The following is a 26,985-nucleotide window of genomic DNA, read 5'->3' as shown; positions in this document are numbered from 1 at the left end:
ACTGATTACGAACTCTGCCAAATGTTTATCATTATCATCATATACTGTCTGCGATTGTGTAGCACTTTATTTTCGATTATGGATTAATTGATGATAAACCCAGCGTAGTAAAAGCTTGATCCATTATGTGTTGTTGTGCATAAAGTTTTTAATTTAATTCGCATGTTTCTCTGTGTGTGGCCAAAGTCAAAGCTCAGTGTTATCTATACAAATATCAGCATGTTTATGTGCGCGTAATTAAATGTGCAAACTACTTATAAGCGTTGATAAAAGTGCTTGATAAAATAAATAATATTTTTATTCATGCGCCCGCCGCACAGCTAAAATAAATTGTTTCAATTGATTGTGAATGATATAGCGACAGTTTCAATGTGAAATTGATATAGCTCACACTTTCAATTGAACTTATAGTTGTGACGAAGCATTATGCTAAATGCTGTAGGCAGCTTGATGAAGCTTAATGGCGCTATGCCCAATTGAATTTTAAGACTCTAAATGCTTGCACAAATATATTCGTGGACTTACATAAACAGCAGTCGACCGTATGTGCAAAATGTTTTTAGTATTTACTTGTGAATTGTATTAAATACAAAACTAATTTGTGTGTGTCTAGTAAACTTTTCAGAGCTAATACCAGTTTAAACGCTAATTAAATTAAAGACAATGTGCATTAGATGCGCGCAAATAAGTATTTTAATTTATTTAAATAAATTACAATCGATTTCAGCTTAACTTAATAATTTGTGCGCAACATTTTTATCTTTTTTATAATTGCCAAAAGTTTCTTTTGTTGCCTTTTCACTAATTTCTTTTTCTCTTTTATGAAATGTCTTTTTAGATTGTGGCTAGCAGCTGTTGGCTTAAAGGTAAGTGTGTAATAAATTCAACTGTTTACAATGTTAACGCATATTCATACTTGATGAGATTGCTTGTAATATTTATGCATAAAATTAAATGCAATTATCCAGAAATTTCGCTTGAGTACAGCTGGCAAATTGTTAACAAGGACTTCATGTATACAAATTCGAGTAATTGTGTGTGACTCTATGTGCCATTTGTGTTGATTTATTATGCTTGTAAATTATATATGCAGGTTGGCAACATAAAATAAATATAGACACCCTTAGAGAGTGAATACAATTTTGTATGGCTTAGTCACGTGCTCACTCATTTTCCTTTAATTGTTATCAAATTTAGCTAGTCCAAAGCTTTTTATTATATGCTGCAGACTGCATAGAGCGATAACTGATTTTATTGTAATAACAGGAAGTTCAAAGTCAATGGCTAAAGTTTTTGCTTTGTTTGCTGCTGTATTAAGTGATGAAATTTGAGGCACGTGGCAACTTGACTGCTCGCTGAAGCTGAATGCATGTGCTAATTAGCTAAGCATGCCATTGGCCTAACTAACTGAAGTTTGAGTGTGTAGGGAAAACATACACGGCCATATGTATACGTAATTAAGCATACGCATTGTTGTCTGCTGCTGACTTAATCATATTTCAAACGTTTTGATAGCAGCGAGAGTACGAGAGCAACTGAAATTCAACACAATTAATTGTTTTTCCAACCTATATATGTATGAATTTTATGCGCCAGAGCTTTAGCTTAACTTATAATTCGATTGAAACGCAGCAGAAAAACTGAGCGAAGCATTAATCTTTGTTATAAACTTAAACCAACCGCAAACAGTTTGAGTCTTGTCACCTACTCAGGTAGCTCTGCTGCTGACATAATGAAATGCCAAGCAAAGTTCTTGGCTGAAAGCCAAAAAGTTTTTGCAAACAAGACAAAGCCATTTTGACTTTCGTCAACTTAGAGCGTTTCCAACATAAACAAATACACATTGTAAGCCACAATTGTGGCATAGTGGGTATTTGTGAGGGCTTTGCCTCAGATTACAAACTGTATAATAATTTTTCAACTTCGTCTTCACTAGGGTTGACAGTCTGAATTGCCGCACTTCACAAGTTTTTAAAGCAAAACTTGAGCGGCAACAAGTGTTGCAATTTTATTGCGAATAAAAACAAAAAAGGGGCCAGGCAAATATTTGCCACAGCTACTAAATAAACGGTATGGCAAATCGTTAAGCTAACAATAAAATTGTTAAATTGTAATTCCGGCATTGCTGTTAATTAAATTGTTGTTAACATTAGATTTGAATGCAAGACGCTGCCTAAAGCTGAACGGCAAATAAATAATTTCATTACTTTATCACTTTATTTATTGTGCGCGTTCTTTTGTGTGCCTTTTTTAATTATTTTTATTTGCCCTGCAAGCGAAGCGAACTTTACCAGCCAAAACCAGCGGTTCGATAAACAAAATTTTTGCAACATAAAGTTGCCCATGAATTCCCCGCAGTACAAGCTAAATAATATTTATGTAAAATTTTAATTGTTGTTTATAAAAAACTTATGCCAATCGCTAGAAATAGAAATAGTTTATTGTTTAGACTACAGCAATGGGAAAAGTTTTGAATTTAAACGCAACTCATAATTTTAGTGCATTTAACGAAAGAAAAAAAAAACAAGAACATGCGATTTAGTGTACAGTTTTTTTATGGCCCACACAATGATGGGTGCGTGTTTGTTTGTGTGTGTGCGTATATGTTTTAAGCAATCTAAGAGATAAATAAATTTTTATATTTGCTTTTGTTGGTTTCGTTGTTTTGAACATGCATACATATCGCTTTTTATGGCCGCCACGGAAGGAAGCAACGCATTCATTCAGTGGAACCATCGAAGCCCAAAGAGCAGAGCGGCGAGCAAGACAAATGAATGTGGTTCAGATGCGCATTGATAGATTAAAGAATTGATAGAATTGTGTGTGTGGAATATTTTATATGCTGCTCTTTTAATTGTTGTCATATGATGGCTAAATTCTTGGCGTTGGCATTGGCCAAATTTTTTGGAGAGTGGAAAATTTCGCATACAAATTTGTATACTGAATGAATTTCAATTGATTGGAAAGTTTTGGGGCTTGAAGCAAAACATCAATGCTAGACAAATAAACAATTGCTTGTTAATATTTAACTCAATGCATTTATTTACTTATGAGCGGCATGAGTTTTTGTAGCTGCTGCTGCTTGAAGAGTTGCCAAGCGGAATTTTTCAATTTTTGGGCAACACGCTTGGCTGCATTTTCTGTTTACTATTTACGATAACGAAACGAAACAATGGCATATAAACATAAACATAAACATAAACATGACTCGACTTGACTTGACGCTAAGCATAAAATGCAAAGACAATGTTGGCCCTCACATGCGTTGACTGTTGACTGTGCTAAGATCTGTGTCGAATGCATGCAAAAAAGAAAAGAATTTAAAGTAGCTACACCAGCTCTGGAAATAAGTGTAATGCGGGCGCTTTGGGTTTGGTGTTGCAATAAAGTGCATTTAATGTACATAAGATATAAGAGCTTTAGTTGTTAACCAAGCTGCTCGAGGTTGTTGTTGTTGTTGCTCCAGCAGCTGCTGCTGCTGCTGTTGTTGTGGGTGCTGAAGCATAACACGAGCGAACTTGGCGATTGTCTCTGTTAGCTTTAGCCGTAAGTTGTGCGCACTGCAAAAAGAACAATAGATATAGAATAATGTTTAAATTTCAAGTAGTTGGCAATGCATGTTTGCGTGTTATTAATTTAAAAATCTCCACACACTGCTTACTGTTTAAGCTGTTGGCAGCAAGACGCTTGTTTGCTTTTTCTTTTAAAAATATGCTACAAAATCATGCGCAACGTTGTACGGCAGCAAAAACTGTTGCTTGCTTTTAGGGCTAGCGCAAGAAGCAACAAAATTTAAATAAACAATTTGTTTGCGAGCTGTTAAATTTAAAGCGCTGCTGTTAAGTTAACCTTAGCAGCACTTAGACAGTTAAATTAAAGCAATTACCGCACTCATTACTCATATGACACTCGTATTAAATTTCAGCGTTCAATTGGGCGTAGCCGTTTAAAGTTCAGTCATATGCATTTAACTTGACAAACTGCAACAGTTGATTAATAAAATGCTTAGTTTAAATTAGTAAGTTTTATTGCCAGAGAACAAGCGCAATAATACTGCTGGGGTTAATTAGCATAAAGCAAGCGTTATATACAAAGCAGAGCAATAACAATAACAATAACTTTATGATAAAGGCTTTTGCCTAGTCATAGCCACGATAGCCACTATAGCTGCCGCGATCGCGATAGTTATCACGATCTCTGGACGCGGGCAGGCCAAAGCGATCGGTTTGCGCAAAGTAGCCATAACCTCGATTGCGTTGGCCGCTATAGTCGGGCTGCCAGTAGCCAGAATATTGACGCAAGCCACCATTACCTCCATAACCGCCATAGCCGCCGTAACCAGAGTTGCCTAGAATATTCGTAGTGGGATAATAACTGCCCGTATTGGGGTAATAGCCGCCTGTGCTGGGATAATAACCGCCGCTGCCAGTGTTGGGGTAATATCCTGTGCTGGGATAATACCCACTGCTTGGATAGTACGGCCTATTGTTGTAGCCTCCATACTGCCCGCCATAGTTGGGATATTGTTGGCCATAGCCGCCGTAGTTGGGATAACCTGAGCTCTGGCCGAATAAGCCGCCCAAGTTCAGCACTTGGATTACCAAAAGAAAAAACCATTAGTTCGTTGCTTTTAAGCTCGAGTGCGTTTCTACTTACGTTTCGCGGAGGTTTCAGCTGGCAATAAATCGCTCGTCTGCGCATCCTGCGTCGTTGGCGCTGCTGCGCTCCATGCCGCACACACGCTCAACTACATTGCATATATTACATATATATATATTTGTTTGGGGGCGTTTTAACTTATTGATGCACACTCTACTCACCGACAACAACAACAAGCACTTGGCATACATTGCGACTAGTGTCTTATGTCTGTTTATTGTTCTTTCGTATAATTAAATAAAATTGCGAATGCGAAATATTTTGTCGAGTGACAGTTTGGACTGACAGACAGACAGAGAGACGGACAGATTTAAGAACTGCGTAGGCACGACTGCTTTTCACGACGTTTGTACGTTAAATAATTCTGTTTCTCAGGCGTTGCGGCCAATTTATATTTTTTATTTTCCGGCTGAGTTGTTGCGCTCAAGTCGACGTCGACGTCAGCGTCGCTGACACAAACAAACCGAAACAAAACAAAGCAAGACGTATGGGTATAGGCCTGGCTCAAATCGCACTTAGACGCTGAAGTTAAAACTGCGGCTACATTGTTTTTATTACTCATACGCCGCGTACAATACTCAAAACATTGAGTTTTTGTTACATGCACAGGGCTGGCATGCTAATTTTCAAATATACTGTCAAGCATACGCAGCGAAGTCAGAAGTCAACATTTTGGGGAAAATTATTTATTGCTTTAAATTTGACAAGCTGAGTTGCTAAAAATAATTTTAAAAATTTAAAATTGTTTGGTTTTTTTTTATCCGTTTAAGCACTTGCAGCCCTGTCTAAATCAATTTAATCATAATTTGAATACTCATTCTTTAGTTACATACTTAAATTGAAGTTAAATGTGAGCGACAACCTTAGTGCTAGCTGATTATGTATGATTATAGCATTAATATTTGTATGGGACAGGTGACAAAATAAATGCCTCAATTTCAAATTGCTGCGTGTGTTTCATTTTTAGATATTTGCACGCACAAAAAAAACAAAAAAAAAAACTTGGCAAACACAAATAACAAACGTTGGCAATCGGTTTGTTTACCTCCTGTTCACAGATCGCTTTCTTTCATCTGTTGCGACGCCACAATGAGAACCTCAGCCCAAACAAAACTACTCAACTTGTTTGCATACTATATCTTTAATTCCAATTATCCACGCACTCGCAAACTCACACACAAAACAATAACAAATCTTCATAGCGGAGGCACAAAACATGCGCCGCTTCTGCAAATATTTACTCGCTTCGAGAGTATCGTGTTATTTCTATATATATATTTGTATTTATTTTTGTGGTCTCGACTAAGGCAAAGGGAAATGCCACCAAACTCAAAGCAAATGCGAAGCTTCGCTCATTTGTCTTTGCACAACGTGGCCCGCAAGATAATCACTAAAAAGCAGACAGAACAACACGCACACACACACACACACAAGCGTTGAAGGCTCTTAAGCCTCACACACACACACTATAAGCATTCATTCATAAAATTTGTAGGTGTGGCAGTTGATTGGGCAATTTGCGTCAGAAGGAAAAACTCAAGCTGAAAGCATTACACTTGCCACTTGTGCGCTCAACAGGCAGCGCAACAAGTTGCAAAGGATTACAGTTCAAGCAACGCAAATTAGCAACGATTAGGCACTGGGTGCAGCTCACAACAAAACTAATTAGAGTTCTTACCAATTGCTTAACTTTTGGCAAGTTACTTAAGCGTACGCGTCATGCATTAAACGTGTGAAAAAAAAACTGTTTTTAAAGAGATGCGGGAATAACAGCCTTTAAATATTGACTTGTCACAGTCGTAAACTAAACAAAACTGGGTTACGTTGCCGTTTCAAGGTGAAACTATAAGAAACATAAGCATATTTACGTAAGCATTGCTAAACTTTTTAAGGTGGTACCTCGTATCAACTTTTGTAATTATTAATTGCAGTTAATTGTGTTGAGTAATTGTGTAAATTTCGTCAAATACAAATTAAACATTTGTTTGTAATTTCTTTGCTTTGAACTTGAACTGATTCTAGAATACGCACACATTACGTCGAGTATTTTGTTGCCAACAATTTCACGCACAGCGAGCCGCATTTTAAACAAGTCGCTGTTGGAGGTCAAAGTGTTTTTTGTACAAAGAACCTTATTACCATAATTTCATTTCAATTTTAATAAAGATTTAATTTGCTGTCGCTTTTTTTCACGTTCAGAGATTCTTGGAAAAAGGTCTGCGTGATTCACTCAACATCACATACTTTTAGGCTGGGCTTGCTCACATTTATTTGCGGCTAAAATGCTGCAAACGGAATTGGAGGAGGCAGCTGTGCGCTTGATTAACATTGAAACGACATGTTCGATTTTTCATGTTTCTTACATTTTATTTATTTTTTACAAGTTCTCTTTAGACATAACAATTCATTTTTCCGTCTCAAGTATTATTAGCGTAGCGATTAAATATAAACTATAAACTAAATGCTAAAGAAATTGAACAAAATAAAAAATAATACATAGAATTACAAAAATGCATAATAAACAACATGTCACAAAACAATTTCTTCCATTGTTTCCTATTTTTTTTCTGCCACAAAATTTAACGTTTGAAGTTAGAAAGCAAAGTTAACAGAGACTAAGTGCAATATTTGAGAATTAAATGAACACATACTTTCAGGCACTTTTAACATTTTTCTTAACATTTTTTCATGTGCCCTTTTGCCTGGTCTAAGAGAAAGTGATAGAGTATTCTTAGCTTAAGCTCTTTAAGCTGGGATTAGTTGCAGGAGCGGCGGACTGTAAGGAATTGTGCTGAGGTTGTTGGTGGTGCAGGGATCGGGAACTGGGATTAGGAAGTTTCGTAGTCAAAGTTCATTCGTCTAGTTCGTGGTCGCAGGAGCAGCTTCAGCGGTCACAGCGGAGAGCACTAAGGGAGCTTCCACTTTAACTTCAGCTGGTGTGGCGGCGTCAGCAACGGGTACTACGTCAACCTTAACTTCAGGAGCTGCTACTTTAACTTCAACTGGAGTAGATGCAGCAGCTTCTGGTACTTCTAATGGAGTTGCTGGTGTATCCACTCCCTCCTCAAAAGAAGATGTGGCTTCAGCTTTGATTTCCTCTGAAGCTGCGACTGGTGCTGCCACCTTAACTTCAACAACGGTATCAGCTTCCGCTACCAGATCTTCCTCTACCTTAACAGGCTTAGCTTCTACAGCATCATCGGGGTTTGTCTCACGTTTGTGCAATTTGTTTTGGGTGCAGGAGCAAGGGCACATGCATTGATCCTTGGGTGCGCCGCCCGTGAAGACTGAGTGCAAACTGAAAGATGGTTGCACACCCTGAAATTTCTCAGCGATATTCTCATTGCAATTGGCATAGAACTCTTCTGGCAATAGGACCACCGGCATAAAGGCGACGATAGCGCCCTTTGGAATCTTGTCTGGTGGATAGAAGGCCGGTTGGCCAGGCCGTTGTGGTATGGCGGGCAGTTGGGTTAGGGACATGGCGCTCATTATGCTGCCGAAATTCGTGTTTCCATTGAAGCCGGTGAATTGTTTGTTAAAGTCGATTGAGGCCGGATTGGGATAGGTATTTGTGGTGGAGGAGGTAAAGGTTGTTTTTGATGAGTGCGCATTGTCGCAAACGCAAGTGTCTCTGGGGGGAGATGTATGGGTTATAACTTTTTTGGGAGTCTCTACAATGGTCGGTGGTCTGTATGTCGTAGTTGGTGGAAGTGGTGGTCTGTATGTCGTAGTGCTAATAATGAGTGGTGGCGGTTGTGTTGTCTTAGGGATATGTATATTACCCGTTGGTACTGGAGTGGTAATGCGACGTACGGTTGGCCTAGTAGTGATAACCGGGACCTTTGTGGTGGGAACAGGAGCGGGAGTGGGGAAAGAAGGAGGAATATAGGTTAGTGGTGGCTTAGTAGTAACTTTCTTCGGCACGTAATTATCATGAGTTTCATAATTTGGCTTGAAAGTTGGTGGCTCGAATTCAATGACTTGAGATGGTGGTGGCTTATTGTTACCCTTCTTGACTGGTGGCAGGTAGCCAGGTGTCTCCTTGTCCGAATGGCGAGGATCAGTTGGGAATGGTCCAGGTGGGCCGGGGGGTCCTTAAATAATTTGTATAGTTAATAATTGTTTTTGGTTTGAAAGATGCTTGCTATTGTTACCGGGACGATCGGGTCCGGGTGGGCCGGGAGGTCCAGGTGGGCCTAATTGGTCGTTTCCGCGGTCAATTTCGGGTCCCTTTGGTCCGGGTGGGCCTGGAGGTCCAGGGCGAGTGGGTCCATCAGGTCCAGGTGGTCCTAAGTTAATTAAATTAACAATATGTGTAAGCATCATTGAGGTTTTTCAGTGGAATTTATTAATTAAAATTTACCGGGTGGGCCAGGTGGTCCGGGTGGGCCGGGGGGTCCGTTTGGTCCTAAGCAAACAAATTGACGCATTTATATTTTGTTTTAAAATTGAAGAGAGTTAAAGAGGACAATTAGTTACCATTGGGTCCATTTGGTCCGCCAGGGCCATTGGGGCCGCCTGGTCCGACACCGCCGCCGTCTCCTTCACCGCCATAGCCGCCCTCAGGACCAACAATATGGACATATGGTGGCGCTGGTGGTCCAGTGGGGCCTTCAATGTGCACATATTTGCCAGAATTATCATGATAGTATTTACCATTGGTAGACTCAGCTGTTGCACGAAATAAACAAAATATATAAGTAACACCGTTGGGCAATGTTTAATAATTAGCAAACTCACCAGTATAACGTCCATTATATTGATTCTTACCGCGGCCTAGAGGAAACAGAAAGTTAAGCATGATGCAAAGCATACGATTATTAAAAATGCAATGACAAACATTTCAGTTGTTTTGCAATCGAATTACAAAAAGTTATCAGTAACTAGCAACTACGCTACAAAATTACAAAGAATACTACTTAGTACTACAGGGAGCTTAACTACGAACAACTTAGAACTAGAGGGCTCAGGGAGTACCAGTAACCGAACATGCTTTTAGTATTAATTTAGTAATTTTGCTAATCAAGTAATTGCCAAAACCAATTTTAGTTTCAAATGTTAGTAAAGATTTAGTAATTTTGCTCAAGCAGTTTGTATGTGGATGTATGTGCAGTGTAAATATTGTACAGATGTATAGTATAAACATGTAAACCAAAACATATCAAAAGTTGTCGTGTGCAGTACAGTGTAGATGTATGTATGAGTGATGCGTGTGCGTGTGTATGTGAATGTGTAGACATCTCGTGCATGAAAGCATGAGTGAGTGAGAGAAGTAACTAATGAAACATCAGTGAACTGTGCATAGTTCTCAGCTTAAGTGCTGTGCTGAGTAACCGTAACAGTGACTTAAAGAAATAGAATTTTGTTTGTTTGGAAACTCGTGCAGATATAGAAAATATAGTAAGGATAGAATAGGGAAGACAGATATATAGATTGTATTGTATTGTGCGCTCATAGCTAAAGTGCTCTATAAATTGTGACTAAATAATACTGAGATGTGCCCTAAAACTGTATCCTACATTGTGCATTGAGATTTTGCATTTGTGCAACAACAAAATTATGTTAATAATTTTGATATTTTTTTGAATATTTTTAGTTTATGTGCTGTTGTTGGTCAGAAAACAAGTTTCTTTGCTGAACAACATTTAAAGAACGGCGAGCCCTTAAAATAAATCATAAATTAATGTACATACATAAGCATAATTTATACATAAAATAGATTATAGAAAAACTTATGGCTAGGCAGACAACGCAGCATACAAAATTTGAATGAACTCACTAAGCGGAGATTCACACTTATATTAATTTTCATTTATGGACAATATCAATCGCTGCCGAGCATCGTTCAAATTTTCATCTGTGCGCCCACCAAATTTACGAATCGCAAGTGATCTAACCTGATTCGTATTTGCTGGCCCCAGGAAAACCGGTATTTGTGTGCGTATAAACTTCTGTATAAGCGCCATTATTACCAGACGGAGCACCGGAGTGATCACCCCCACCGACATGGCCGCCATGTCCCGGAGCATTATTGTTACCATGACCTGAACCGGTAGGGCCATTACCCTTGCCCTTTCCAGGACGATAGGCACCACCATCGTTGGCTCCGGCTCCGGCTCCAGTGCCATATGCATTGGGGCCAGAACCTGAACCAGTGGAATAGGCACCTGGACCGCTACCAGTGCCAGTTTGATAACGACCGCCAGCTCCGGGTGCGCCACCCGTGCCAGTTTGATAACGATCACCAGCTCCGGGTGCGCCACCCGCGCCAGTTTGATAACGATCGCCAGCTCCGGGAGCGCCACCTGTGCCGGTCTGATAACGATTACCGGCTCCAGGGCCGCCACCCGTGCCGGTTTGGTAACGATCACCTCCGCCGGCTCCGCCTCCGGCGCCGGGACGGTATCTACCACCATCAGCAGCACCGCCACCGGCGCCTGTACTATACCGATCGCCATTGCTATAATTGTTGCCAGCACCGTTTCCAGTGCGATCACCATCCCTATATACCGGTTTTCCTGAGGCTCCATGTCCCGCGCCGTCTGGTCCTACAGGTCCTGGGGGTCCAGGAGGTCCCTTAGGTCCAGGAGGCCCGTTAGGACCATTTGGTCCAGCTGGGCCGTTGGGGCCATTTGGTCCCGGTCGGCCGTTAGGGCCATTTGGTCCTGCAGGACCGTTTGGTCCAAATCCTCCGTTTAGTCCAAAACCACCATTTGGACCATTTGGTCCGCCGTTAGGACCAAATCCACCATTTGGACCGTTTGGACCACCATTGGGGCCAAAGCCACCATTAGGACCATTTGGTCCGCCATTGGGGCCGAAATTGCCCTGAGCACCCGTAACATGCTTGTACGGATTCGGATCTGACACGTACTGTCCGTTATCTAGAAAACACAAATATTTCAATCCAGCTCAAGTCTGCTTGCTGCAGATGGTTAGCTCACTGCCGGCGGCTCCGCTTGGTGGTAGGGCGGCCACTGAATGGAAGGATGGCGCCTGAACGCCGGGTCCTTGATCCTTGTGTCCCTCGCCTGTGTTAAACAGACCCTTCTGTGCTATGGGCAAACTCTTCTGGTCCTCACCCTTGAGCACTGTGTTTGTGAAATGAGAGGAGCCCGAAGTGCCTACCCCTTTCTTGTGCTAGAAAAACGATCGTTTATCAGAGACTCTGCTCACTCTCGCAGTGCTTGCAGTGTCGCTTACATCATCCACTATAAAATAGGGAATATCGTGTATGGCGCCACCCTCGAACTTGCCACACCCAATAGGGAAATAGAGTTCGCTCCACTGCAGCAGTATGCCCGGTTTAGATGGGCCGCCATTTGTTTCGGTGTAGAGACCCGGTGGGAAAGTCTCTACTGGCTTCTCGGGCTCAACTGTGCGATAACCATGCACATCGGCGACGTAATGTGTTGCACGGAGCAGATGATAAGGATCGATGAGACCGTAACAGCCATAGGTAACTCCATCAGGACCACGCGTCTCGTGATGGAAGTTGCCAGTCTTACCGACATCGTAGCCATAGCGATAGGCGTCTGAGTTGTGTTTTGTTTTGAAAATTAGTTGGGTTCATTTGGTTGGGGATTTATTGTAGCACAAAGTATTTTGGATTTATCGTTGGAGGGGATTTTTGAAAAATCTTTGATTTTTGAGTAAATCATTTGGTTTGGATTTTAAAATTTTGCTGTAATTTGTGCTGTAAAATTTATAAAAAAAATACCTCGAACCTGCACTAAACTGCCTAAGATTCAATTCAAAGTCTGCTTGTGGGCGCTGCAACTGCAAGAATTCAGAATTTACCTGACGCATGAGGGTTGAGAGTTGTAGTTAAGTTGAAGTTATTGTTGAGATAGAAAATGTTGGTGAAATTTGTTGTTGTGTGTTGTTGTAGGTTGATTGTTTGTTTCTTTTTTTGCTGTGGTAATTTTCCGGACTTTTGCTTTGTTTTAATTTAGTTGGTTCAATTTTGTTGTTTGAGGAAAAGGGGCAAGTAATGGTGAGGAGAGTATATGAGTATGCAAAGCCTTTTATTTTTTTAAATTTTATGTATAACTTTTTTCCACTAAGAACAAAATAGATACATAAAATGTATATATAGGAAAATATAATATATATGTTTATATAAGAAGGTGACAGTGTGAGAGAAAAGAGCGAGTAGAGTAAAGAAGGAAATAGTGGGAAAGAGCGATTGTTGTTGTTGTTGTTGATTTTGAGCGTATATACAATTTGAGTTTAGCTACGACTACGGTTTCTACAGTGAGTTTAGTAAAGCTGAGCTACGGGGGGTCAACAAATAAATGTATAAAAATTAAAAAATATCACTACAAAAAATACAAGGTATTGTTGTTGTGTTTGATTATGTTGTTGTTGTTGTTTTTATGTTGCAAATTGTATTGTCTACGTTGCTTTTGATTAATGTGTAAGTTTGTTCAGACCGCGTTACATTGGGTAAAGGGCTGGCTTGGATTCAACGTATGTAAGATTGTTTACTTATAGCTACAAACAATACTTAAACAAGCTAAATCTACATAAAAAACAAAAACGCATGACAAATACAAATCAAACTACTTAGCCAATAAATTTACAGGGCGAAGGATGTACACAAAATAAACTAATTATAAAAAAATAACTGCGTGTATGGGAGCGCATAGATTAGGATCATTTGATGGGAGTGGAAGGAGTACTAGATCAAATACAATGATGATACAAATTTTCAACTAATATATTACAAATTCAATGCGTGGGAAAGATTTTCATAAATGGATTATTATTAAATTGTTCTATTTTGCATGTTTATATGTATAAAAAGCGTTGGGTTAAACAAATTGCTAAACGTCATTACTTACTTGTGTCAAAGTTTGAGGAATAATATTGTTGGTTCGTTGTCTTTTGATCATTGATATCGACGATCAAGCGACGATTCTCTGCATCATATTTGGCAGAGTAAGCGCATTGCATTAAAATGCAAGCGACGACCTGTAAGAAAACAAATTTAAGAACAATGAAACAGTTTATTCAAATTAAGCAATTGGCCAATAGCCGTACAGTTTCAAATGTCAACATATTGTCACAAATATACAAAAAGACACGCCCACAACTTTTGCTTTTGTTCGAAAAGTATTTTCTCATTTACATAGCCGAGATGAGTCAAAAGCGATGTCTCAGACTCGCGACTCTCAAGGCAGTTAGTACAAGCTCACTGCCTGGCACTCGTTATTGTTGTCTCGCTTCTTTTATTTTTTTATTTATGTATTCAAATCGTCAGAAACCATTTTAGATCCGGTTCGATTCATTTAGTCTTGCAAAAAACAAAAGAAACCAAAAAGGCAAAAAAAAAAAAATTTACGTGCATGGGCAAGTAAAATGTCAAAGGCGTTATACTATATGTATTTATGGTTATTTAAATCGCTAGCGAATTCTTCCGACGCGCGTCAAGCCGTCAATATGTAGATGACAGCATTTGATGTCAAACTGGATTTGAGTGCAAATATTTATGCAGAGCTAGAGATGCAGACACTTGCAACACGCATTGGAATACTAATGCAACAGAATGCATAGAAAACTGTTTCAACACTTGAGAAACAAGCGAAAGCAATTGCTGAATAAATGTTACCCCTTGGCAGACTTGGCAGACATGACAAGTTATATTCAAAAATCCAATAGAAGATGATGCGCTGCTGGAAAACCAGTTAATTTTAGTGTCTCAGCTGACAGGTATGGTCAATTAGCTTAGTTCTTAATGCACTTGGCGACAAACTGAATGACAGGCTTAAATATGCTGTAAATTGAATGAGCGTTGAGTTTTATGCGATTACACAACTTCAACTGGGGCAGCAGATTGCCACTCACTTTTAGCACAATTATCAAACAAATCTAAATTGTATGTTTTAACAATATTTTATGCTTTTATATCTTACGCCATCTATGTTAATTTGACTACAACAAACAAAAATATATTCTCAACAATGCAGACAGACTTCAGCTATTTTTTGTCAATTTGCATAATATGATATCGTACATATATTAGTGGATAATACGGCATAACTCATGTTAAGTTCCGGCAATGCTTAAGCTTCCTTATAATGAAACCAGTTGGCTTATCCTAAGCAAAAGCAAATTAACCTTCACACTTGAGCCAAATAATAAATGAGCTGTAAAATGAAATTGTTTGGTACTTTTAACGCTGCTCATTGTCTATACTATTTATTAAAGACAGGCGTGGCGCCTGTTGCTGGGAGTGTTTGCCTTAAGGTTATAATTTATATTCATTTACAACTGAACTGTTATTGCACTTGCATTAATTAAACAATAAACAATAGCCTGCTAATTGGCAGAAGTTTTATGCCCACAACCAAAAGAAAATCTGCATAAAATGCGAGATAAGGTCAATAATTTTATGATGCTTATGAATATGAGTTTGGCACCTATCGATGCTTGATCAAAACAAACAAAATACATACACTTGAGGCTTGAAGCGGCGGCGGCGAGCTTATAACAAAATGAACTTGATATCACATTGTGTTTGTTTAGTTTTGTTTTCGGTAGCCGCAGCGACTATTAATGCTATGCAGAGAGCCCATGGCGCCTCATCATTAATGCAAATTGCTTTTAATGAGGCTAAAAACCAGCAAATTGCGAAAAATGCTACGTGCAGAAATAAATATAATTTATTATATACGCCGCTTGCAGCTGCAGTCTATATACAATCAATATTAAATTTTTGATGAGCTATATTTATTATCACTGATTGATGCCGCTGACAAAAGTGTGTAGGTTGTCTCTGCAGCGCCAACATGGCCAACATACATATATTTTGAGTGTGTGTTAGGTCTGGCAGAAAGTCCATATATCATTTGATTGTTGCGTGCTGGTTGCACGCATGAATCATTGACAGCATTGACCTTTTTAGTTCGTGTAGCTGTTATTAATGTTTGTTGCTGCAAAAGTTTTGCCAGCTCGCTACAAAAGTTTGCGTGGCTCAATAAAACAATGAAAGCAGCCGAAAAAAAACGAGCAGTCTCAATTGCTTTTGTTTGCTGTCTTCTTGTTGCAACAATTGAATTCTTGTGCTTAATTTAATATTTACAAGTTGATTTATATGTAGTCATTTTAAAGTTTCAATGCAGACCCACATAACACACACCCACATGGCAATATGTCAAAATAAGCAACAAGGTCACAACGCATTGGTTAATTAAAAATGCAAAACAATAACAGTTATGTTGTTCAATAATGGCAAGTGCCAAAATTGTATGTGGACTCAAAATCAAATCAATTATAAAGACAGCAGCAGCATTTTAAAGTTCATACCATTGAGATGCGTGCAACATTGATGCAACTTGATGCTCGTATATCATGCCAAGTTGCAGCTCAGAATTATTTTTGCTTTGACCCAAAACTCTGCAAGCCTTGTCACGGTCTTTAAAAAACATTACAAAGAGCTATGAATCTTGCATAGTTTTGCATAAGTTGTCAGCCAGCCAGACAGACAGACGGACAGCTGGGCGGTCTAGCAGTGGCTAACGTTGTATACTATATGTTTATGCATAGTAACATTAATCGAGTTGTTCGCACGCATAGCCACAGTTTGTTTACATGGCAAGCTACACATCAGCAGCAGCAGCAGCAGCAGCAGCAGCGTCAACCTCAGCATCATAATCAATATATGGCCTGCCACATTATGTGGCTGTTAAACAGGTTTGCGGCTAAAAATTGCTTTACGCACTCTCCGTTGCAGCAGCAGCAGCAGCTGTGGTGCCCTTTGGCGTTACGGCTTCGTTTTATTTTTTTTGGTTTCTTCGAACGAACTTACACTTCAAGGTCAGCTGACAGACATAAAAGGCTTGAAATATGTTTATCATAAAATGCAACTGCTTTGGGCTGTGTCTGACCTTAATCGATGACAAGAGACCAAAAACACGAGCTGCAGTTTATTGAAATTGCAGTCGCTTGTGAAATTTAATAAATGTGCGCGACTTGCGAAATAAGCGCTGCGCCATATTAAGTATACGTTTAATATATAACAGTAAAACGGCTAAATAAAAAGTTAACAAACACGGCAACAAGTTACTAGAGCTTGCCTAACTTCTAACTGTTTGATTATAATATTTAAATATGTTTAGAAACAAGTATTACCAGCTCTGGTCGCTGGCCTTTAGCTTAAACTTTCTGGGACTTTCCAGTTAATCCAGACTTGTTGTTAAATTAGCGCAGAATATTTTTTTGTCTTGGCAGCTGCTAATGAGTTCATTGATTTTTGATGTGGTTTGATCAAACAATCAAGTGCGTCAAATAAAAATTAATAAATAGCTTGCTTTGGCATTAACAACAGCGACTTTAATTAAAACAAAAGACCAAATGCTGACATCACGCTCTGCACATATTAAACTTTTACTTTCATTCAACGACTTTTGGCATTTCAACTCAACCATCATATAGCTTAAAGCCCATATCATGTTGGCACAGCACTTTTCGTTTTTAAATCTATGACAATCATAACAAAAGCTTCTTTTTTTTTGGAGGCAAAAACTAATTTGCATATCTAGTTTTGGCGCTGTAGATATATTTTTAGCTTGCCAATAAAAATATATGCGCAAAAAAAATGAAAAGACCTTTAAAAGTAAAACTGCACGCCTGAATTGAAAGTGAAGAAGAAATTATTTAAGTTTAATAAAAAGTGAATGTTGTGCAGCAAGAACTGAGCACAGCAGCTTTTTTGGCTAATAGCTGAAAGCAATTATGGCATGACTAAGCGAAGTCATAACGGTACCCAACGCTCTTTTAAACTGTTGCAGACCTCAATAAAAACTCATTAAATTGTAACGCGTTCACAGACTATTTTGCATGCTAAGCAGCCCAGCAGTGTGCGCACTTTTTTATGCGTCAGTGTGTGCAGAATTTTTGTGAGCTATCTAAAGCAGCTAATCTCCAAGTGCAGCCAGCAATTTTAAAGCAGTTTGGTGTCGTCTTTAAAGTGCTGCCTTTGCTATAATTTGGGTATGTGACTGTTGCTGGAATTTCATCTTTGATATTTAACACGGGCAATTTCTGTGTTTCCTCTGCGGCAAATTCCATTTGTAGTTGGGCTTAAAGTGATGACAAACCAACCACTGTACGTGTCTGCTGCTGTTGAATTTGCGTCCAGACAGGCGTACAGAGAGCAAATCTAGATAATAAAATAAATAGCGCACATACCAAGGCGCGAATACAACACGTTTAACCCCACTGTATGTGTAACGAGGGTCAAAAACCTGAGCGGGCACGTGCAGATAAACAGAAAAAAAAAGACTAAGCAGACAGCCACTTTACAGGCAAGCCTCGAGTGAAGCCCAGCAGTTGACACTTGTCGCCAGCAGCAGAAGGTGTTTGCCAGATGATATCGCTTTGCTTTTGGGATGTCATTATGACACCTAATTTTTGTTTATTTCTCTGCTGCTAGTGACAAATTAAATTTATTTTCGGTAGCTGCTGCGGCACGTCAGTTTACCAGTCACAAGACTTTGGTTTGCAATTATAACAATTAGCATTGTTTAGCGAAAAAATGTTGCAATGGCTGCTGCTAAATTTAGGCGCAGACGTGTGCTTACCAAATTTAAACTAATTCGGAAATTAAAGACGTCAAGTCGTCTTCAACTTTTGTCAACAACGCAAAATCAAACTTTATAAAAGTCGCAACAATTTGATGCAAATTTGCATGTGATTTTGCTTTGATAAACAAATAAATCAAGTGTAATTTTGTTTTCGCAGCGCTGCGCATTCTTGTCAGCTGACGAAATTGAAGAAGAATAATAATATATATACTAAATATACCTGCTTAAATACATTTGCTTGCAACGCATATAAAAAGCTTCGAGCTTTGCCTAACAAAAAAAGTAAACAACAGTTTAAAGTCAGTGGCGATACGCTAATGAAATTATGAAAAAAACGTTACTTATTAAGTTATTATTACAACATTGTGCAGCTTAATAGATTTGCAAACATATTCTCATACTAATTGCCGGCATTTGTTGTTGTTTTTTGCAATGCCGGCTCATGTTGCACTTTGCTAAGTGCATTTTTATTGCTAAAAGTTTAACCTGCATTTGCCCTGTTGCATGACTTTTGTCTGTTTGCAGATATTATGCCATAACCTCAGCCTTGCTTGCACGCCAGCATTTGCTTTGACTCATATGCTTATTATTATTTTATTTGCATTTGTCATTTGACTATATAGTATAGAGATTTGTTAGCTAAGCGCTAAGTGTTAGCTGGGGCTTTTTTTCTCTTTTGGGCCTGGCAGTAGTTAAACCAAATTTTTGTATATTGATAGTAAATTTTTGAGCACTCACCATGCATAAAGCTGCACGCGTCATTTTGCAACGAACGTTTTTAAATTGACACAAGCAACGCCAGTAAATATTTAAATCTTTTATTATTTGATGCTAGTTCTCCAAATTCCAAAGCTTGAAAGTAAAGAGAAATAGATTTTATTTATTTTTGTGTGCAACACTTTTATTTCACTGTTATTTTATTGTCCTTATAGAGTTCATTTGATTGGAAGCGCAAATCACTTGATTGTAAATTTAGAATAAGGTTTAAGTTTAAGTGGAGCTTAACTAGAGCTCATACCGTGCTGACCGATGTGGACGAACTGAAGATGAACGCAGCGCCACTTTGCCATATAAACAACGCAGCTGCAAAAAAAAAAATAAAAAACAAAATCAGAAAACCAAAAAACCAAACTGAGAGCAACTCTGCCCACCAATACAAATCAGTTTGGGAGCAAATTGCGTTGACAGTTGATTGTCTCTGCATAACTGAGAGTGTCTGTGTGTGTAACTTAGTTAAGCGCGGCTTAAGATGCGTGCGTGTGTGTGTGTGTGTGAGTTTTGCGTAGCTCGAAACAAGTTTTTTTTGTTAATTTATATGGCCAAGAGTGGAGATGAGCTTGAACAAATTGCAGTACCAGTAGTCGTATACTCAATAAATTGTGCTGCGCTCTTGCTTGAGCTTTAGCTAGAGACATCCCCTACTGGTAGCTACGCTCTGCGTGTTTCAAGAATGTGAACTTCACTTTCAGGTTCTTTGTAGTTCATTAAAAATTTAAGATTTATTGTGGTATTTTTTGTTTTTTTTTTTTTATATTTTAGCCTCTCCTTTTTTGCGGGGTTTTAATTGAAAATTCGGGTTTTTCGTGTTTCTAAAATTTTTTGTGACTTAATTTTTGGGCATTAATCGAAAACTGATCTATTAGCAATAGATAGTCGTCTCAGATACATGCATATGCCAGTTCATTATTCGCAACAGCAGCCGGTTAGAAACTTCTATTTAAATAACAAATAAAGAAATATGTTTATAAATGTTTAAAAGTATTGATTTAATTAGTGCTTACATAATAACACTTATAACTATTTTTGTTTTTGCGAATTTTTTTGATTTCCGCATTTATTAATTAGTGCTGCTTGCTGCTTTATTAATTAAACAAATTACGAAAAGCAAAGCTTAGTTGGATCTGCTTATTCTATGAGCTCAAAAAGTTGAGCTCATTGGGCAAACATATAGGAAATTGCAAATGTTCTAGACACAAACTGAGCTGGTGTCGACACGCTTCCGTTTGATGATCCGCTTAAGAATCTGATAACTTGCTGGCATTTAAGCTCAGCTTAAGCAGCGACATTGCGCATACGCAACGTTGACAGCAAGGAAACAAATCTTAACATGCTTACAATTGCTGCTTGCTGCTCTTGAAAACTGCAATTGACACAGTTCGAGAGCTAAGCTTCAATCGTAAACAGGATGAGGTAAATGACAATGCTTAAGTCAAGGCAAAGCAATAAAAACAACCTTAAGCCAATGTAGCGCCTATAGCTCAGTTGCTTTTTGAATTGGGTTGAACAATGCCTTGCGGGCTTGGCTCACAATCATTTCATTCAAATATCAGCCAGAGCGACAGCTTCACTCAGCTACAGCTTAAGACCTTACTGCAGTCTTCCTTTAGTATAGTATATTTCATTGAACTAATTGCCGCTCACGCTGTGCGGCGAAAAATTTTGAAAATAATATTTATTAATGGCATTTAAATGCATTTTTTTTATATTTTGTCGCATATGCAAATGCAATTTTGACAGTGTTTCATTGAAAACTAAAATATGGCTTGCAACAAAAAAAAAAAATGCAAAACAAAAATATGTTAATATACTTAAACTTAAAATGAAATAAATAACACATTAAACAAAACATTAACAAGTTAAGTATGAGCTTTAGCGCCTGTCTGTCTGTAATGAATTTTACATATAAAGTATTTGTTATATACTTAGCTCAACTTAATTACTGCTTAAGAAACTTAATTTATAGTCGACCATATAAATATTTGAATACTTTTGTTGAGTTTATAAATTAATACAAATTTGGAAGTTAATGTAAATCTTATTTATATTTCATGCTGCCCACACAATTTATATTTAACATTTTTTTGTTTGTGCTTGCCTTTTGTCAAAAAAGTTTTAAAATATTTTGGAAACGACCTTTGCTGAGAACAAATACCACAAGAGCTAAGTCGAAAAACAAGTTGAATATCTTTTAATATATGCATAAACAAGCCATTTAAGTTATCTATACAGTCAAGATCGATAGAGAAATCTTTATATGTGTATACACAAAACTAAAGACGCGTTTAAATTCATTTCTTATGCGAATTGCGTGCGTTGATCAAAAAATAAAACTAAACAATTTATCGCTGGCGATCGGAATTGTGCACGAGCCAAATTTAGTTGTGTGTGTGCATTGCAATTCCCTTGATGAGAGCCAGACGAGTCATAAATACCAAAAGTCAATCGCTAACTGAGTGTGAGAGACGCAGATTAAAGCTGAGTCAAGCTGCTGGCTGCTTGCTGCTGGGTAGGGCTAGCAATTAATTTAATATAGCAGTTGCCACAGTTGAACAGACTTTACATTGTGCCTCGTCAGGCAATTAAGTTGCATGAATCACTCGCGTTGCATGTGCGACTTCCTGCTGGCAACATGCACTGACCTTGCAGCTGCATCCTTCGGTTGCATGCTACAGTTGCGTAAGCACATGCAAAAAAAAAAAAAAGAAGAAGTTGAATGACTTTACAGCTGAACTTGCTGGGGTCGTCGCTTGGTGTGACCTTGAGCTTGCAATTTCGGGGCTGTATGTGCGGATATAAATCAGCGAGCAGCTAGCTTAAGGTTCTCGACATGACATGAGCTTGGGCCTGGGCATTTCCCAGGCGTGGCATTTACTTTCACGAAATCGTTTTTAAACGAAATGCGCAACGCGCATGGAAAGCCTTTAATGCAAGCTGAATGGCTGTCTAAAGGAATTTCTTAAAATTTAAATCAACTCAGCACATCAAATGATGTCAGACGCACGTTATTTTATCATTATAAAAGCATTAGTCAAATATTATTAGGCGCGAATTAAACTCCAACTAAGCCTATGACGTATGCGCGCCGCCAACAATGCGTGAGAATTTCCAAGAATCTGTGCGTGGCCAATTAAATTGTAGCTAGACAAATGACAGAGCTGTCAAGCTGACAAACTAAACTGACCGTTGAAGTTTTGATAGCTTATCAGTGAGGTTTCGAGCCCAGAGAACTTGTTTGACACACCAAGCGAACAGCTGGAGGTCTCTTGGCCAATAACATCAATAATAATAAAAACAAATAGTTTGCATATAAATTGTTATTTAAAATCCAACATACATTTATTATGTGTTGCGTTGCGCTGTGTCTGCAGCGTCTCTGATTGCATAAACATTTACAATAATCTAAGCTTAAGCTGTTTATAGCTTTGTATTATTTTTAGTTAGAATTGGCGCCATGAAGGCTGTTTGGGCGTCATAAAACATGAAAATCTGTTGTCTTAGTCAATTTTCACCGAAAATCAGCTGCTGCAATCAATCAATACTCAATAGGCAAAAAGACTCTTCAAGACTTGTATTTAGTTGTTTATCTTTTCAGCTAAAGGTCATGACTAAAAATAATATTATTATTATTTTCTACGCCTGTACTTCCGTCTGAGCAGCTGCTGCTGCTGCTTCTGCTGCTTCTGCTGCTTCTGCTGCAGTTTGCAAAGTTTGCTTTGGACCTTATTAATAAACTTTTCTCGAGAAAATGTGTTAGCTGCTATTAATATTTAGTCAATATGGGCCAAGTGCGCATTAAATTAAGCAAACAACTTGCTGTGGAATGCATTAAGCTGATGTTTGATAAATTGTTGATTGAATATTTGCTTAAATATTCACATTTACGCATATGCGACATTTTATTTAGATTTATGAGCCTAATTAAACGCTACACCTCAAAGCGCGCGCGACTTAGATACACTACTTAAGTTGGGCAGCTTGCATTTCCTACAAACTTCAATAGTTTACCCTTAACTAGTCAATATTTAAATATTAATTATCATATATATATAAAGCTTTAATAAACTATGCATGTTTATTTCTTATTTAATCAATTCAATTATCGCAAATATCTTTAAAATTCAGTTTCGATATTCATAATTTCGATTCATAAATTCAATATGAAGGTTTCTTCGCATTGTTTGTTATCAATTAAATTATTGCTGCTATTTGCGTTTCCATACGGCAGCACATAACTGCTTTAATGAGAAATGAAACTGATATTGCTTGAAGACCAACGTTCTTTATTAATTAAAAAGGATAAGAGCAGCGCCAAATTAAAACACAACATGGAATACACTTCGTAGCTTCAGGTCAAGCAACTAGTTGAGTATTTAACCTGAAAGTCTTCCAGGTGTTTTGTGATTAAAAGTTTTTTATCAACGAAAGGACTGTCAAGCTTTAATCGATTATGAAAGTTCTGGATTCAACCAAATGATCACATCGAAACTGCTACAATTTCTCAATTGAAAATTAGTCACAATTAATAAATGTAGCTGAGTAATCTCTTATCTCATCTTAATCGATTTAGACAAAGGAACATAAAATACTCATAATGAGCTCATGATGAAGTCAATCGATTTGCTTAGTTGGCATCATTAATCCTCTGATATTTTTGAAAGTAAGATTAAGGCTTAATTTAAACTAAACGGATGTAATTAATTAATCAAAAGTCTCTAAATTCTAAAGCATATAGAACTAGTTTAATCAAATTAAATAAAAGCTTTGTGTATTGGCCGGAGTATAAAACAAAAACAAATAGAGTCAAACACAGTGCGACTCAAATAACTTTCAAATTTGAACATTTGGCAAAGGCTTAACTTTTGTACGTCTGTCTCTCTATTTGATTTATATTTATATAATGCGTTAGTTTGTTCACTTTGCTTATTTTTCCTGTTTTTTTTTTTTTATGGGCAGGAAATATATACACAAGACCAAATATCAAAATAAGACCAGTGGCATTGAAGCGTCGCACAAAATAAAACTAAACATTAATTTGAGCTAAAAACCTAAAACTAAATGAAAACTGAAAGCCGAACACAAGTCAAATAACATTTTAGCAGTCGATTGCGACAATAGATTGCGTTAAATCTTTGGCTGTCAAATTCGTTAATAATGCTGAACAGGCGAGTTCTTAATTTTACGATCGGTTTAAAAAAAAAAAGAAAAATTTGCATGCAAATAATTTAACTAAATTGCTTTTAGCTCAATTAATGCTGCAAAAGTTAATAAATATTAATTAAACACAGTTCATAAAGCATGAGCTCCAAATTATGAACCAATGCAGTTTTTTTCAATAACTAACTGGTAGCCATATTTTATTAATTTCAAAAAAACATAAAACATTCTCTAACGCCAACGTGTTTTTTATATGAAGTGTGAACAAATATTAGTACGAACTAACTTTAGTTTGGCTTAGCAGCTGGCTTTTGCCTTTTGTTTAGAGCGCGGCTATAATTTTACATAAAATTATGAGCAGCCTGCTGTTTCTTTAGACAGCTTCTAACACATTTGCGCAGCATTATTTTTATATAGGCTCGTCTAGCCGGATTCTGGGTAAAACATTAAAATGATAATATCGCTCGCCTACCACAGTCAATACACTTTTATGTCTTAAGCTAAATATTCATACTTTTTATGTTTTAAGCTGGGCTTGCTGCTCGCCAACTTTTTAAAGTTCAAGGAACTTGGCTAAGCCAATAGGCTCGTTTAGATTGGAATATAAAGGCCGTCTTAGCAGATAATCTATTTTTGAAATAAAGGGGAAAGCTATTAAATGTTTGCGAATATTTTTTTGTCTTTGGCAAACCTGCCCATACAATAAATTGTAATTAGCATTTAGACAAAAATTATTGGACTCGTTTCCTTCAAGTTTACTTTCGAACAAGCGACATTTTTGGGTTTTTATGTTAAACAACTTCTTGGCAAGTCTTTTTACTTATATAACTATAACTAATTCACAAGCAAATTAGCTTGCCTTTATTTAAAACAGGTATTAAATGTTAAATATCTTGAACTTGACTCCTGTGCTTTAACGTCAGCAGCAGCAGCAGCAGCTCTGATTACATAATATGCAAATAAATTTGTTTAAAATAGATTTTAGATCCTAATCGAGGCGGCAATTCGATACTCGTAAAAGGAGCTGCTCTTAACCGAAAGGCCATAAACCAAACGAGATGTTTATCGGTTATGCAAGAAAGTAGTTCTACTTATATGCATAACAACTAAGCAAGGGCGATTAAAATTTTAATGAAGCGCAGAATGTGGATTGGGAACCTTCACTTTGGCTCACAAACAATATTTGTTAAACTTGGCCGCGCAAACAACAATCCAACTACTTACTTAATGTGTTTATTTTAAGCCATTGGCGTAATCGCACCAACGCACTCTCAGTTTCTTGTATTTTTTGACCAAAGACTTTTGGTTTCTATGCGTTCATTCACATTCAAAAGAGGCAATATGAATCGATAGAAAATTTATCTAAAACGTTGCTTTTGTGGCATGTTTGGCAATTAATCTCTGTTAGGCGCTTAAGAACAGGTCCATAGCCTTTGTTAATGAAGCGTGGCTTGGGCTTTGAAATTAATTTTTGACAGCCTGCTGAAGTTGAACACGTCGCTTAGTTTTGTCTATGCGTCTGTCTTTCTGTCCTTTAGTCGCGAATTCTTGTTGCCAGCAACATTTTATGCAAATGAAAACGAAATTTGTTGTTTAATGAAGAAAAAAACAACGCTCTTAACTTGGCTATGAATTAGCTAAGAATTTATTCGCATGCAAAATCGTGTGTTGGCCATTGCCAGCAGCTTATTAATTTTTTATTTATTTCAAAAATAAATTATATAAATGTCTGAAAGCGAATCTTCCGTGTTAATGAAATATATTTTCTTATTTTTTTTTTTACATATTTTACGCAACTGTAAATCTAAGCCATTTTGTTCTGGTCAATTTAAAATTTTTTCTCGCAAATGTCAGCAAAAATGACGTTAATGCCGTCGCGTCGTCAGCAAGTCAACAAATTGTTTTTCTCACACTTAATTTTTGTTTGAAATTCGTTCCGTTCTTATTTATATACACACTTTAATAACTGCTCACATTTGTGTAATAAGTAAGCGGATTTATTTGCTTAGCTAACGGCATTTGCAAGCTTTTTTGTTGAGGTCATTTTTTTTTAAGATTTCTATTTGGACTGCCGTAAATTTGCATTTAGCACATTTCTGGACGAGTCGTCAAGGTTGTGCCTTCCAATGAGTCAATGTGTCAGCATCCGGTTAGGCAAGTGCTAATCAGATCTGTACCGAATTCATTTTTTATTTTTCAACTCAAGCATTCGGCTTTTAGTTCGTGTCAATTTTGCACGCTTTTTAGACACATCCTTAAAAGTGCTTTCAAAGTAGTTTGAGCGTCCAATTCAGTTCGCTGAGGCGTGGGCATTTAAATATTAAAAAGTTAAAACACCAGGTCTGACTAATTATGACCAAAAATAAAGCAGTCACTCGAATTTACAGTGTGCGCTCGCTAATAGCAGCTTAATCCATTGATGGCTTAATTAACAATAAATAAATTAACATTTTCGACTTTATTTCCTCTCAACTTTGTTTTTAAAAGCTATTTAGACAAGCTTTAATTCTAAATTCCAATGTTAACTGCTACTGAAATTCAATCCACTTTTAAATGTTGCCAACCTATTAAAGTTTTAACTTTAAAGAAAAACTTTGCATATTTATTTACCTCAAAATTAGTTTTGGCAAAGTTTGCTAAATTTCTAGAGCTGCCCAGACTAAAAATCTAGAATTTCATTTTACATAATTTATATGGTTTCCTCTAAATTGCCATGCGAGCGTTTACTGTGCATGATTAATAAATTCGTCTTTAAATTTAAATGCGATTTTATGTGCGCTTTGAACTGTAACAAATAGCA

General features: G+C 37.5%; 3 protein-coding genes across 11 annotated transcripts in view; 1 reads left to right on the top strand and 2 right to left on the bottom strand.

Annotated features, from left to right (window-relative positions):
- Positions 1–2,875, top strand: part of LOC108597955 — a 50,107-nt gene extending 47,232 nt beyond the window's left edge. The window contains exons 3-4 of the mRNA XM_033293530.1: positions 839–866; positions 2,708–2,875. Of these exons, the coding sequence (XP_033149421.1) occupies positions 839–866; positions 2,708–2,812 (133 nt within the window). The 3' untranslated portion in view covers positions 2,813–2,875. The remainder of the gene's footprint in view (positions 1–838; positions 867–2,707) is intronic.
- A 260-nt stretch (positions 2,876–3,135) lies between these two features.
- Positions 3,136–5,001, bottom strand: LOC108599086 (prisilkin-39). 2 transcript variants are annotated; one of them, XM_017985875.2, is made up of 4 exons: positions 4,821–5,001; positions 4,657–4,747; positions 4,313–4,591; positions 3,136–3,560 (listed from the first exon to the last, which is right to left on the bottom strand). In XM_017985875.2, exons 1-4 carry the CDS (start codon positions 4,848–4,850, stop codon positions 3,541–3,543), a joined length of 420 nt encoding a protein of 139 aa, XP_017841364.1. In that variant the 5' UTR covers positions 4,851–5,001; the 3' UTR covers positions 3,136–3,540. The 2 variants fall into 2 exon arrangements, with proteins under 2 accessions (XP_017841364.1, XP_017841363.1); XM_017985874.2 differs by lacking the exon at positions 3,136–3,560 and having other exon boundaries at positions 4,006–4,591.
- Positions 5,002–7,158: 2,157 nt separating this feature from the next.
- LOC108600702 (collagen alpha-1(I) chain) lies at positions 7,159–19,333 on the bottom strand. Of its 8 annotated transcripts, XM_017988426.2 has the most exons (13): positions 19,270–19,333; positions 18,990–19,103; positions 13,509–13,638; positions 11,866–12,197; positions 11,607–11,802; positions 10,560–11,546; positions 9,403–9,438; positions 9,142–9,333; positions 9,026–9,070; positions 8,817–8,951; positions 8,670–8,756; positions 8,445–8,502; positions 8,262–8,293 (listed from the first exon to the last, which is right to left on the bottom strand). In XM_017988426.2, the coding sequence occupies exons 2-12, from the start codon at positions 19,011–19,013 to the stop codon at positions 8,483–8,485; spliced, it is 2,184 nt and encodes a 727-aa protein (XP_017843915.1). In that variant the 5' UTR covers positions 19,014–19,103; positions 19,270–19,333; the 3' UTR covers positions 8,262–8,293; positions 8,445–8,482. The 8 variants fall into 8 exon arrangements, with proteins under 8 accessions (XP_017843912.1, XP_017843913.1, XP_017843916.1 ...); XM_017988425.2 differs by having other exon boundaries at positions 8,065–8,293; positions 8,445–8,756; positions 19,270–19,288; XM_017988423.2 differs by lacking the exon at positions 19,270–19,333 and having other exon boundaries at positions 7,159–8,756; positions 18,990–19,098.
- Positions 19,334–26,985: the final 7,652 nt, after the last annotated feature.

This window comes from Drosophila busckii, chromosome 3L (assembly GCF_011750605.1).
Source record: "Drosophila busckii strain San Diego stock center, stock number 13000-0081.31 chromosome 3L, ASM1175060v1, whole genome shotgun sequence".
NCBI classification, from domain to species: domain Eukaryota; kingdom Metazoa; phylum Arthropoda; class Insecta; order Diptera; family Drosophilidae; genus Drosophila; species Drosophila busckii.
The sequence above is the reverse complement of the archived record's forward strand: the minus strand, read 5'-3'. Positions and strand labels throughout refer to the sequence as shown.

Coding starts and splice junctions, on each gene's coding strand:
- LOC108599086 (XM_017985874.2), bottom strand. CDS start 4,850: ATGTATGCCAAGTGCTTGTTGTTGTTGTCG. Junction 4,748..4,820: donor AGTGCTTGTTGTTGTTGTCG/GTGAGTAGAGTG, acceptor TATGCAATGTAG/TTGAGCGTGTGTGCGGCATG. Junction 4,592..4,656: donor AGCTGAAACCTCCGCGAAAC/GTAAGTAGAAAC, acceptor TGGTAATCCAAG/TGCTGAACTTGGGCGGCTTA.
- LOC108600702 (XM_017988423.2), bottom strand. CDS start 19,013: ATGACGCGTGCAGCTTTATGCATG. Junction 9,439..10,559: donor GGCCAGCAAATACGAATCAG/GTTAGATCACTT, acceptor TGTTTCCTCTAG/GCCGCGGTAAGAATCAATAT. Junction 9,071..9,141: donor CGGACCAAATGGACCCAATG/GTAACTAATTGT, acceptor TTGTTTGCTTAG/GACCAAACGGACCCCCCGGC.